A 14256-nucleotide genomic window follows, 5' to 3' on the forward strand; every position below is an offset into this window, starting at 1 on the left:
ATAACAACACTAAAAACACTGAGGTTGTCAAGTAGAAAAAATGTTTGCATACTTCCCCGCCACATAAGACATACTGGACCCTCATCATTGGAATGCTGCACATTACTGGACAAGTCCCAATTCAAAAGATGCTATACTGTGTCCTCTCACTGACTGACTTCCCCAGAGAACTCCCATTTCATGAAATGAAAACTTTCTCAGTGAAACTTACACAGCACCAAAAATAGCACACTTTTTTTTTTTTTTGAAACTCATCACATTCTCTGAGATAGAAAGATAATCAAATTTACTTTGTTTTGTTGACCCCCTTTCCCCAGGAGCTGTGAGATCCCCACAACAGGCAAATCAACTTGGCAGAGAAGAAACAAGACTCTGAGAAGCCCATGTGTACTGTGAGGAAGAGAGCCACAGCAAGTCAGCCTTGGACAAAACAGACAGGATTCAGCCAGGTCTTAATGCAAAGGAAGCTGCTTGTGTGGTCAGACCCATGCCAACACTGCCCTCTAGTGCCAATTAAGCTGGTTACAATGCTCTGCAAAATAAGGGACCAGTCTGTTAAGTAGAAATTCTGCAGTATCTATTAATAGTTGTCACTTAGGCCCTTTCCCCTGGATTAGTGTTTCTCAATCATGCATGTGCATCCGAGTCACCTATCACGGCTTGTTAAAATAGACTGCTGGTGTGTGGCAGGGTGTGCTGTCTCCCACCTGTAGTCCCAGCACTTTGGGAAGTCAAAGCAAGAGGATCACTTGAGCCTAATAGTTCAAGACTAGTCCAGGCAACACAGTGAGACCTTGTCTTTACTAAGAGTAAAAAAAAACTTAGCCGGCCACTGCCCGAGGTTAATTTCTTATTCTAAGGGAATAAGCTTATAGCTTCAAAGACCTTATGGAATGTTGAGGAGAAAGCATTTTCTCAATCTCGGAAGAACTATTTAATTTTATTTAATTTTTTCAGTCCACACAGAGGACAGGAAAAATTAAGTGACTTGTTCCATAAATGTGTCTGAGGATCAACACTGCGCTAGATGATCATCTGAAAGAACAAGAGTCACGGATGTGTTGCTTCATCATTTACATCTAAGAGAAAGTTTCTATCTTTTGTCTCCCTTGTCTAGAAAATAGAGCCATATAGTGCTGATAACGAACAATTAAGGAAAACACCATTTTTTAATGGAAAAAATCAGGTAGTACATAATTTTTTTTTCTTATTACAGCCATGGTACAAAACTAATACATATATTCTGTAAAAGTATTTGAGAATTGTTTCCCAAGGTAATAGATATTTCAAAAAGAGTTTGACACCAATTTTATTTCTAGGTATTGATGTTCAGTTGGTTTAGAGGCAAGGCCATGATGAAATACCTGTAGAAGCAAGAATAAATGGAATTAAAAAAGGAAATGAGTATAGTATATCCATAGAAAATGCATAAAGGTGGGTGGGTGGTTCTTGTGTTGTCAGGTATGAGGCAGGAATCACACTTAGAGGAAAAAGCAACTTTCCTACTTTGTGATGAATGCCATAAAAGCAGCCCTGCTTTCTTACCTCTAATTAAATAAGTTGAAGACAATTAGGGTGGACACAAGAATTAAAGGAAATAAAATACCATTGTCCAAAGAATTCTATCATGTGTAACCTAGTCAACTGCCCCTTCTGTATCTAGATGCAAGAAAATGGTTGATTAACTTCCACTGGTTGGCCTAAGTAAGCCTATTGTAAGAATGTATCAAGGAGCACTAAGCTGGGCGCAGTGGCTCACACCTGTAATCCCAGTGCTTTGGGAAGCTAAGGCAGGAGGATCACTTGAGGCCGTAAGTTCCAGACCAGCCAGAGAAACATAGTCAGACTGTCACTACAAAAAATAAAAAGACTGGTGAGGCATGTGCACCTGTAGTCCTAGGTATTCAGGAGACCGAAGCAGGAGGAACCTTTAAGCCCAGGAGTTAGTTAGATGTTGCAGTAAGCTATGATTGTGCCATCACACTCCAGCCTAGGCGACAGGAAAATACTGTTTTTTTGTTTTTTTTTTCTAAAAAAAAAAAAGCACCAGCAATCAGCAATAGTTTACTGAATCTCAACTAAGAACAAAATTAAAGCTAGATATGTAATGAAACATTACTGAAGTCTAGGGCCCTTCCAACACTTCTAAAGATGTATTCAAAAGAACAACTTGTTTAGAATATTCTCCAGGAAAAACACAAATATGAAACCTGTCATCTTGGTAAAAACCATCAGTCCGATCATGTATAAAAATCAGACCCGGCCGGGCGCGGTGGCTCACGCCTGTAATCCCAGAACTTTGGGAGTCCGAGGCAGGCGGACTGAAAGGTCGAGATTGAGACCATCCTTGGCCAACATGGTGAAACCCCATTTCTAATAAAATTACAAAACTTAGCTGGGCATGGTGGCGTGCACCTGTAGGCCCAGCTACTCAGGAGGCTGAGGCAAGAGAATTGCTTGAACCTAAGAGGCGGAGGTTGCAGTGAGCCAAGATCACGCCACTGCACTCCAGCCTGGCGCCTGGCAATGGAGCAAGACTCTGTCTAAAAAACACACATATATATATATATATATATATATTTTTTTTTTTTTTTTTTTTTTTTTTTTTTAAGAGATGGGGTCTCGCTAAGTTACCCAGGCTGGAGTGCAGTGGCTATTCACAGGCTTGATCCCACTACTGATCAGCACAGGAGTTTTGACCTGTGCTCCATTTCTGACCTGGGCTGGTTCATCCTTCCTTAGGCAACCTGGTGGCCCCCCGCTCCCAGGAGATCACCATATTGATGCCGAACTTAGTGCAGACACCCGATCAGCATAACGCACTTCAGCCCAGAACTCCTGGGCTCAAGCGATCCTTCCACCTCAGCCTCTCAAGTAGCTGGGACTACAGACATGAGCCACTGCACCTGGCTAATTGCACCAGATTTCTACAAGGCTAAATAAGGTGGTTCCTTTCCTTTCTCTTCTTTGATGTCTCCAAAGAGCCATCACCCCTTCCTTTTATTCTTAGTTAAGCCTTCCACAACTTTTAGGAAGCTAGTATGGAAAAAAAAAGTAATTTACCATCTATTGTAATTATAAACTTTATTATTATTACTATAATTATTTTTAGAGACAGGGTCTCTCTCTGTCACCCAGGCTGCAGCACAGTGGCACGATTATGGCTCACTGCAGCCTCAACCTCTGGGGCTCAAGTGATTGCCTCCCACCTCAGCTTCCTGAGTAGCTCAGACTATAGGTGCACACTACCATGCCCAGCTGTAATTATAAACTTTAAATGAGGGGTCCTCAAAGAGTTCATGGAAAATGCATACTATGAAAAAACTATTCATGAACTTCAGGGAAGTTTTTCTGCATCAAAATAACACACTCCAGCCTGACCAACATCATGAAACCCCATGTCTACTAAAAATACAAAAATTAGCAGGGCATGGTGGTGTGCGCCTGTAATATCCCAGCTACTCAGGAGCCTAAGGCAGGAAAATTCCTTGAACTTGGGAGGCAGAGGTTGCAGTGAACCAAGACTGCGCTCAAGACCCCGTCTCAAAAACAAAACAAAACAAAAACTCGTGACTTGTTATACCATGTCTGAACAGAACCCAGTTTGAAACACTAAAAAGGATAAAACATCACTTTGAAAAGAGCCCCTATCAAAGCAACATTAATTCTGCTAAAATTGAAGCAAAAGCAAACGGCAAATTTATGGTCAAGCTTGGATGAAAGAATGGTGATATCACTGATGTTTTGTGTAAAGTTATGGGGACAGCCCCAAAGAAATCTGTAATTTACATATGAATAACTTGTTTTAAGAAGGGATGAGACACCAGCCAGATGCAGTGGTTTGTGCCTATAGTCCCAGCTAGTTGGAAAGCTGAGGCAGGAGAATCACTTGAGCCCAGAAGCTCAAGACTGTAGTGTGCTATGGTTACACCTGTGAATAGTCTTTGTACTCTAATTTGGGCAATGTGGTAAGACCCTGTCTCAGAAAAGGAAAAAATACAAAGAAGGAGACGATGGTGAAGATGAGGCCCACAGTGATAGACCATCAGTATCAATTTGAGAGGAAAAAGAATGATCTAAGTGAAGAGGATTGACAATTAGCAGAAACTGACAATTCCCAATACTGAAGAAGGGAATTAAATAATAGCAATAATAGTAAAAACAAAACCTTATAATTTGTAGTTGCTATATAATAAATTTTGCTGTGTTGTATGCTGTTTAACAAAAAACCTAACTCCCAGCTCTGCTTAAATTAACTAACTCCCTGTGAAACCTACCTTATCTATTCTCCCTACATTCTCAGCAAGGTTCCCAGGCATCTCAAGACTCCTGTTTTTCTTGCTGACCAGCTGCAAGGTCACAGGACAAGATAACACCCAAATAATGTACAATGCATTTCTCAAAATATTATCTTTCAAATGTAACATACATCACAAGACATGTTACAAATTAACTGTTCTCTGTTCTGGCTTCTATAAACCTGTTAGCTGCTACATCATCCAAGATGTATAAAAATACCCCATTTTCTTTCTCCTTTGCTCAGCCTTGGGATGCTAAACCACTGAGCCAGTGGCCACCTTAATAAAATCCTCCTGTTTAACCCATTGGTCTGTCCGGTCTCCTAAATATTCTGCAACAATACCACAGACATCTCAATTGGTTCAGTTTACACAATTTTGGCTGATAAATTAAAATCGAGCAAACCTTCCACTCAACTGGTGCCAAAACTGTTGCATTCAGATCCGCTGCAAAGAGCAGAGCCTTCAATATAAATTTTAAACAAGTGGGATCAAGATCCTGAAGCATTTCTTTGAAGAATTTTAACAGGAGATGAAACATGGCTTCACCAATATAATCCTAAAGACAAAGCACATGGCCGGGCATGGTGGCTCACACCTGTAATCCCAGCACTTTGGGAGGCTGAGGCAGGTGGATCACCTGAGGTCAGGAGTTCAAAACCAGCCTGGTCAACATGATGAAACCCCATCTCTACTAAATGTATAAAAATTAGCTGGGCATGGTGGCAGGCGCCTGTAGTCTCAGCTATTTGGGGGGACTGAGGCAGGAGAAACACTTGAACCCAGGAGAGGGAGGCTTGCCATGAGCCAAGATTGCGCCATTGCCCTCCAGCCTGGGTGACAGAGCAAAACTCTGTTTCAAAAACAAAAAAAGACAAAGCACAATCAAAGCAATGGTTACCAAGAGGAATAAGTGCTCCAGACAAAGCAAAAGTGGACTAGTCAAGAGAAAATGTAATTTTGCCTGTTGACTTTCTGGGGAGCCAAAGAATGGTAACATCTTTTTATTATGAGGGTGTTTTGAGAAAGTCAGCCAATGCTTTAGCAGAAAAACACCCAGGAAAGCTTCACCAGAGAGTCCTTCTCAGCCAGGACAATGCTCCTGTTCCTTCCTCTCATCAACAAAGATAATCTCTGACAGTTTTGATGAGAAATCATTAGGCATCCATCTTACAATAGTCCTGATTTGGCTCCTTCTGACTTTTTTGTTTCTTTTAAAAAATCTTTAGTAGCAGGTCGGGCGCAGTAGCTCACGCCTGATATCCCAGCACTTTGGAAGGCTGAGGCGGGTGGATCACAAGGTCAAGAGATTGAGACCATCCTGGCCAACATGGTGAAACCCCATCTCTACTACAAATATAAAAATTAGCCAGGGTGGTGGTGCATGCCTGTACTCCCAGCAACTCAGGAGGCTGAGGCAGAGGAATCGCTTGAACCCGGGATGCAGGGGTTGCAGTGAGCCAAGATTGTGCCACTGCACTCCAGCCTGGTGACAGAGTAAGTCTCTCTGTCTCAAAAAAAAAAAAAAACACTTTAGTAGCAACAAAAAGTTAAAATTAAAAAAACAAACAAACAACTTTAAAGGGCACCCATCTTTCTTTAGTTAATAATGTAAAAAAGCCAGGCATGGTGGCTCACACCTGTAATCCCAGCACACACACACACACACACACACAAAAATAAATATTTACTCGAAAAAATTTGGATTCCTTAATTGAAAATGGGAGTCTATTCTCTCTTAATCCATAATGGATGGTGAAGACATTTGTTCTTTGACTAACATAAACTTAGTATGAAGAAAGGAATGATAAGATGTCAATATTGTAGCAACTAGTCATGGTTGAGATGCTCTCCCATCCCTATTAACTTACTCTTATCAGTCATAGGTGGAAGAAGCTAGTTGCTTCTCATTTCCTAATTTCCCTTAACTGTGCACTACTTCCACCATCTGGGACTGAGCCTAGGTGGATAAGGACAGTGAGGTGGTAGATTTTCTTGGGCTTCATCTTGAGTGACTTGATCCATGGAACATTAATTTGTTCCAAGAGAGGAAAGTTTTTAAGACACTATTTTATTTACAAAAAATTATTAAATCCTCCCTACTTTTAATATGTAATAATTAAAAGTTTATTAACTCAGAAAGACTACTCCAGAAATTGGCAAGTGGTTACTCCAGGAAGGAGAATTGTCTGGCTAAGGGTGTAGGGGTTGGGAGAATTATTTTTACTGTATATCCCTTTGGACCAATTTGATTTTGTACATATGCATTTGTTAGACCATTCAAAAAATATATATGAGTTTCTGAAAAATCTAATTCAAGGATAAAAACAAAATATGAACTTTATTTCTCAACATAAGCTTCTTCAAGATAAAGACACTTTTGTAAGCAATGATAGCACCTTTTTTTTTTTCTAAGACAGAGTCGCATTCTATTATCCAGGCTGGAGTGCAGTGGTGCAAAGTCTGTGCACTGCAACCTCCACCTCCCAGGTTCAAGTGATTCTCGTGCCTCAGCCTCCAGAGCAGCTGGGATTACAGGCGCACACCATCACCCCTGGCTAATCTTTGTATTTTTAGTAGAGACAAGGTTTCACCATGTTGGTCAGACTGGTCTGAAACTCCTGACCTCAGGTTAAACACCTGGTTTCACCATGTTGGTCAGACTGGTCTGAAACTCCTGACCTCAGGTTAACCACCTGCCTTGGCCTCCCAAAGTGCTGGGATTACAGACGTGAGCCACCATGGCTGGCCTGGAGTAAATATTTATATAGACATAATTAGATCTTAAATTCTCAGTACTTTTTAAAACAAGTTGTGGTCTGTACCCTCCCCAACAGACAAATTAAACATAAAAAGGAACACATAAAGGAAGCAAGTTTTCATCTTCCACTTAGGCTGTAGAACACCAAAAGCAATGTCATTCCCACCCTAACAATAAGAAACAGCCACATCAACTACAAAAAAACTTGAATTCATTGGAAAGCTACCTAGCAGTATGAACTCTAAAGAAAGACAAGCCCCTCCAGGAGTTATGAGAGGTGAACACCAGCTCTCCTGTGTCAGAGCATGTGAAGAAGAGATACTGGGTGCCCTATAAGCAATTAAGAAAAATTAAAGTAAAAATTTTAGTGATGTGTTAAAGGTAAGCGAAGCCTAGCATGAGACTATGGGGCCCCTCAAATCCACAGACACAAAGGGAATTCACATTCACTGCAGGATTGTCTTCACAGGTGTCTACTGCATACTTACAACAAAGACTGGAGCCAGGGTAAGGGACCAGATAGAGCCTCCCTCAGTGGTACAGACCTGGAGAAGGCCACCAGTATTAAGGGAAAAGCATAAATCCCTCCCTCTGCAATCCTTCTCTCCTGGGGAAGGAGTACTAAACCCTGTCTGCCCTAGAGCACACGAGAAGACTGGCTGTAGCTAGGGAAAGAGTAATAGAAAAATACCCTATAAACCTGAGAGAGGAGCAAGAAAAACTCCTTATCCAGAATCCTATACCAATATCATTAGAAGACTCTACTACTGTGAGAAGGATAATACCACTGAGAGAGATCCAACCATGATATATAAATATAGGATTAAGCCCAAAATGGGACAATAAAAAAACAAACTCTGCCCACCACCTGACTAGCACTCTTCTGATAAAAGAGGGAAAAGAGCATAAAGAAGGACCCCTCTGAGGTACCAGTACGCAGGGAAGACTGAAAGGGTAGAGCAAGTACATTAAAGAAAAACCTTCCAGGGCCTCAGTCACCACTCTAGGCACAGAATTAAAGAAACTGAAGCCAGTAGTACATTGAAGGCAATTATGGTAACAACAAACCCAAAACTAGCTCAGCTTCTGATTAAACTGACTAAACCCAAGAGACATATCCATTTCCAAGCATAAATCCATTTTGGTCTCAGCCTACTACTTTACATGTGAGATCCAGCATTCAGTCAAAAACTAACACACACACACACACACATACACACACACACACACCCCACAATCAGATTGAGAGATGACCCAGATTTTCAAATTATCAGAGATTTAAAACAACTATGATTAATATGTTAAAGTCTAGTATAAAAGGTAGAAAACATGCATGAACAGATGGGACATTTCAGCAGAAAGAAGGAAGCTATAAGAAACAGGCAAACAGAAATGCTAGAAACTAAAAACGTAAAAGTTGCTGAAGTAGACAATGGCCACTAAAAGCTCATCATTAGATTCAACACAACTAGGAAAAGAATCAGGGAACTGGAAGACCGGTCAAAAGAAAGTACCCAAGGTAAAACACAAACAGAAATAAAGAGAAGAAAAAAGTCTTTTCTCTCTCTTCCAGAATAGTTCTATAATCTCTGAAAGAAACTAAATTCCTAGTTTAAAAATCTGACAAAAAACTCCAGGCCCAGATAGCTTTATTGATAAATTCTATCAAACACTGAAAAAAAATCAATTCTATACAAACTATTCTAGAAAAGAGAAAGAAGGGAGTACTTCCCAATTCATTTTATGAAGTTAGTGTAACCTCAATTCTAAAACTGGACAGAAAACTCTTTTTTCTCTCTCTTTTCCCTCAATGGCGGTGGCCTTCTTCAGGTCTATACCACTGAAGGAGGTTCTATCTGGTCCCTCACCCTCCTGCCTCCAGTCTTTCTTGTGAGCATGACAGTAGACAATCCTGCATGTAAGTGTGAATTTTCTCTGGATCTCTTGCATCCAAGATATAAGGGACACTATCAAACAATTTAACAAATATAATTGGAATCCCAGAAGGAGAAGAGAAAAAGAATGGGACAGAAGAAATATTTTAAAAGATAACGGCTAGCCGGGCAGGGTGACTCATGCTTGTAATCCCAGTACTCTGGGAGGCCAAGGCGGAGGGATCACGAGGTCAGGAGATTGAGACTATCCTGGCCAACATGGTGAAATCCTGCCTCTACTAAAATACAAAAAGTTAGCCAGGCATGGTGGCACACGCTTGTAGTACCAGCTACTTGGAAGAATGAGGCAGGAGGATCACTTGAACCCAGGAGGCGGAGGATACAGTGAGCGGAGATCACATCATTGCACTCCAGCCTGGGAGACAGAGTGAGACTCCATCTCAAATAGATAGATAGATAGATAGATAGATAGATAGATAAAATATAATGGCCAAAAATTTCTCAGACTTAACCACATCAAAAGCACAGATCAAGAAGCTCAGAAGCCCAAGCAGAAAAATTCCAAAATACCATTTAAACACAACATATTTAAATTGCTAAAAACCAAAAATAAAAATAACATCTAAAAGGCAGCCATAAAGAGGAATTCACAAAGAAAATATGCAAAAATATTTTTGAATGAAAATAAAATACAACATATAAAAATCCATGGGACACAGCTAAAATGATTAGAAGGTAATTTATAACCTTAGGTAATTAGATTAGAAATGTCTCAGAACAAAACCTGATATAAGGTACCACCTTAAGAAACCAGAAAAAGAATAAATCAACTTAAGTAAACAGAAGAAAGGAAAAAATAAAGATATGAGAAGAAATTAAAAACAGAAAGACAATAGAAAAAAATTAATGAAACCAAAAGCTGGATCTTTCAATACAACTTGTAACCTCTATCAAGAAAGAAAGAAAAAGACAGAGAGAGAGAGAGAGAGACAGAGGGAGGGAGGGAGGGAGGGAGGGAGGGAGGATCACAAGTGACTAATATAACAAATGAAAGAGGGGACATAACAGATCCTACAGACATTAAAAGCATAAGGTACAATTTTATCTCCATTAATTTGCAACATTTATGCAAGAAAATGGACCAAGGAATTCCTTGAAAGATACAAACTACCAAAGCTAATGTATGAAATACATAACTAGAATAGTTCTATGATCTCTGAAAGACACTAAAATTCCTACTTTTAAAATCTGACAGAAAACTCCAGGCCCAGATAGCTTTATTGATGATTTCTATCAAACATTGAAAAGAAGAAAAAAATATCAATTCTGTACAAACTATTCTAGAAAAGAGAAAGAAAGGAACATTGCCCAATTTATTTTATGAAATCATTGTGACCTCAATTGTAAAACTGATCAAAAGACATTATGAGAAAACTACAGACCAATTCCCTCATGAACACAGACGCAAAAATCCTCAACCAAATATTAGCACATCTGATCCAGGAAAACGGAAAATTTCTCTTACAATTAATTAATCCTCACCTGGGATTAATCCTGACCTGGGATGACCCCAAAGACAACAAATGGTATCTGATTCCAGTCTAAATGAAGTTCTGATATAAGCACAGAATTTTATCTAACTTTTCAAAGCTACTTTCAAAGAAAAGGCACAGCAGACAGCTTAATTTAGGGAATTAAGAAGCAGATTATATGGTAGTTGAAACATTACAGAAGAAACATTAGGGTGTTTTCTATAAACTTATGAACACACACTCAAAGGGTGGTTAAGTCTATCTTGTCTGTTTCTAACAAAGAAATATAATTGCTAGGGTATACTTAAAAAAAAAACTCAGCTCAATTCTTAGTTTCCAGTAACCTACTTTCTGAACATATATAAGCAGTTTGGTTTAAATACTTACCTTCAACCTGGCTAGTATCTGAGCATGGTTTCTTCTTTGACTCTGAGTTCTCGGTTTTCTCATCAACATCCAGGAGAGGAATATAGTCTGTTTTTCCAACAGTTTCTCCCACAACATCATCAAAGGCCTCTGCCTCTAGTGTGGCAATGAAGTCCCGCTTTATCTCTCCCTCAATTTCTGGAGATGGCTCTGTTAATGCATCTGCAAGACTGAGGTCAGCCATTCTGCACCACTGCAACTGCCTGGTAAGAGGAAAAAGATGTTTCATTTAATGAGCACTGCAAAATGAAAAACATTTCTTTTCTTTCTCTGAGATGGAGTTTTGCTCTTGCTGCCCAGGCTGGAGCGCAATGGTGCAATTTCAGCTCACAGAAACCTCCACCTCCTGGATTCAAGTGATTCTCCTGCCTCAGCCTCCCAAGTAACCGGGATTACAGACATGCACCACCATGCCCAACTAATTTTGTATTTTTAGTAGAGACAGGGTTTCTCCACATTGGTCAGGCTGGTCTAGAACTCCCAACCTCAGTTGATCCGCCCGCCTTGGCCTCCTAAAGTGCTAGTATTACAGGCGTGAGGCACCGCACCCAACCAGAAAAAACATTTCTAGAAACTCTTGTCAATTGTTTGAAATAAACAAAAGAATCAAAATAAAAAATTTCACAGCTAGAAGAGGCTTCCTCATTTGAAAGATGAGAAAATTAAAACTGAGAAATGGACAGTCTCACCCAAGATAACTCACTGCTAGTTACTCTTTTCTCATATTTTGGCAGGGGTGGGGGGTGGTGGTGGTGGTGGCAGGACAAAGCAATTGCAATTGTGTCCTTTCTATTTATAAGAAAAATGAGGTACAAAAAAACCCCACAATTAATATGTCCAAAGTTATAGCCAGTAAGATTCAAATCAGATCTTTACATAGTTACCTTACTATTGGACAAATGAAATCGACTTTCTTGATCAAAGACTGTGAGTATGGGTCTTATCTTGGAGTAAGTATCTTCTTCATGAATCGTTTGTGAATAGCCCTGTCAACCAAACTACTAAGTTCTGCCAGCATTAAAAAAAAAAAAAAAAAGACATGTCCCCTCAATTAGCTAGGGGAGATGGTGCCTCTCTATAGTCATGTATATTTTTACAGACCACCAGGCTCTTAATTGCATAATCTGATATTAAGAAGTAAATCTACAGGCAGCCATAAAAAAGAACAATATCAGGTCCTTTCAGGGAACATGGATGGGGCTGGAGGATATTATCTGCAGTAAACTAATGCAGGAACAAAAAAATACCTCATGTTCTTATTTATAAGTGGGAGCTAAATGATGAGAATTTATGAATACAAAGAAGAAAATTGCAAACACTGGGGTCTACTTGAGGGTGGAGGGTAGCAGGAGGGAAAGGGGCAGCAAAGATAATTATTGGGTACTGGGCTTAATTCCTGGGAGAGGGAATAATCTGTACAACAAACCCTCATGACATGTATTTACCTACGCAACAAACCTTCACATGTACCCTTGAACCAAAATAAAGTTAAAAAAGTAAATCTACTATAGGCAAAATCATAGGTGAACAGCCTAATACAGAAATAATGTAGTAAAAAGAGCCAAAGGGGCCGGGCAGGGTGGCTCACACCTGTAATACCGGCACTTTGAGAGGCCAAGGCAGGCGGATTACTTGAGACCAGGAGTCCAAGACCAGCCTGGCCAACATGGTGAAACCCCATCTTTACTAAAAATACAAAAATTAGCAAGACATGGTGGTGGGTGCCTAAAATCCCAGCTACCTGGGGGGCTGAGGTATGAGAATGCTTGAACCAGGAACGGAGGTTGAAGTGAGCCAAGGTTACACCACTGCACTCCAGCCTGGCCAACAGAGCAAGACTCCATCTCCCCCGACACACAAAAAAAAATTAAAAAAAAAAAAAAAAAAGCCAAAGGCCTGCAATAAATTGAGCACCATTCAAAAGCAAAGCATATTAGGAAATAAAGTGTGCAAGGTACTACCCTTGTTTTCAAAGAGTCTAACAGAAACTCCAAGAGAATCCATAGGATAAGTTGACATACAAGCTATGTTGCTAAGGTAAATAGAAGTCAAATAGATCCTTAGTTGCATAATGTAATGGCTATTACCTGTGTCTGCCCAGAAATCTATTCTTCCTATCTCTCCCAATACAAACCAATCCCTACCCCTTTGGGGTCTGGGACATGACTAGAGTTGGGTCAATCAGAAGTCAGGAAAAAGACAGCTGGAAAGGATGATTTATTGACTACACACTAGAAGAAAAGACAATGACTGACAGCTGTTTAGTTGCCCTGGTTGACTACTTCAAGTCTAAGTGAGCAGCCTTCATCTTTCTTTTGCCTAATTTAGTCAACTATTTCTCCTGGTACCTGGTATGCAGCCATTTACTCTGCAAATGCCTTTTCTCCACTTCTGTCCATAAGGCCAACCAGAAGCAATTTGCCTTCAGGGAGCAAGGCCAGCAATATACCTTTACTCTCCTACCTCAGGGATACAATGGCTCTCCAGCTTTGTGTCATAATCTTATTCGGAGAGACCTTGATCACTTTTCACTTCCACGGATATCATACTGGTCTATTACGCTGAAAACATTATGCTGATTGGATCTAATGAGCAATAGGCAGCAAATACACTGGACTTACTGGTATGACATTTGTATGCCAGAGGATGGGAAATAAATCAGACTAAAAATTCAGGGACCTTCTGTCTCAGTAAAATTTCTAGGGATCCAGTGGTGTGGGGCCTGTCGAGACATTCCCTCTAAGGTAAAGGATAGGTTGCTGTGTTTGGCCCCTTTTACAACCAGGAAACAGGCACAATGCCTAGTGGGCCTATTTGGATTTTGGAGGCAACACATTCCTCATTTGGGTGTGTTACTCCGACCCATTTATCGAGTGATCTGAAAGGCTGCCAGTTTTGAGTGGGGTCCAGAACAAGAGAAGGCTCTGCAACAGGTCCAGGCTGCTGTGCAAGCTGCTCTGCCACTTGGGCCATATGACCCAGCAGATCCAATGATGCTTAAGGTGTCAGTGGCAGATAGGGATGCTGTTTGGAGCCTTTAGCAGGCTCCCATAGTGAATCACAGTGGAGACCTCTAGAATTTTGGAGCACTCTAGAATTTTGGAGCAAGGCCCTGCCATCTTCTGCAGACAACTAATCTCCCTTTTTTTTTTTTTTTTTTTTTGAGACGGAGTCTCGCTCTGTCGCCAGGCTGGAGTGCAGTGGTGCAATCTTTGTTCACTGCAACCTCTGCTTCCCAGATTCAAGTGATTTTCCTATCTCAGCCTCCCAAGTAGCTGAGACTACAGGTGCATGTCACCACGTGCAGTTAATTTTTGTATTTTTAGTAGAGACGAGTTTTCACC

At 40.4% G+C, this 14256-nt stretch overlaps 1 protein-coding gene across 50 annotated transcripts in view; it reads right to left on the bottom strand.

Annotated features, from left to right (window-relative positions):
* The window catches only part of MAP4 (microtubule associated protein 4), a 228966-nt gene that overhangs the window by 131942 nt on the left and 82768 nt on the right, over positions 1-14256 (bottom strand). For all 50 annotated transcript variants that reach the window (XM_035275347.3, XM_078350717.1, XM_078350716.1 and 47 more), the window contains exon 2: positions 10874-11115. In XM_035275347.3, the coding sequence (XP_035131238.3) occupies positions 10874-11096 (223 nt within the window). In that variant the 5' untranslated portion in view covers positions 11097-11115. The remainder of the gene's footprint in view (positions 1-10873; positions 11116-14256) is intronic.

This window comes from Callithrix jacchus, chromosome 15, assembly GCF_049354715.1.
Source record: "Callithrix jacchus isolate 240 chromosome 15, calJac240_pri, whole genome shotgun sequence".
NCBI lineage: Eukaryota > Metazoa > Chordata > Mammalia > Primates > Cebidae > Callithrix > Callithrix jacchus.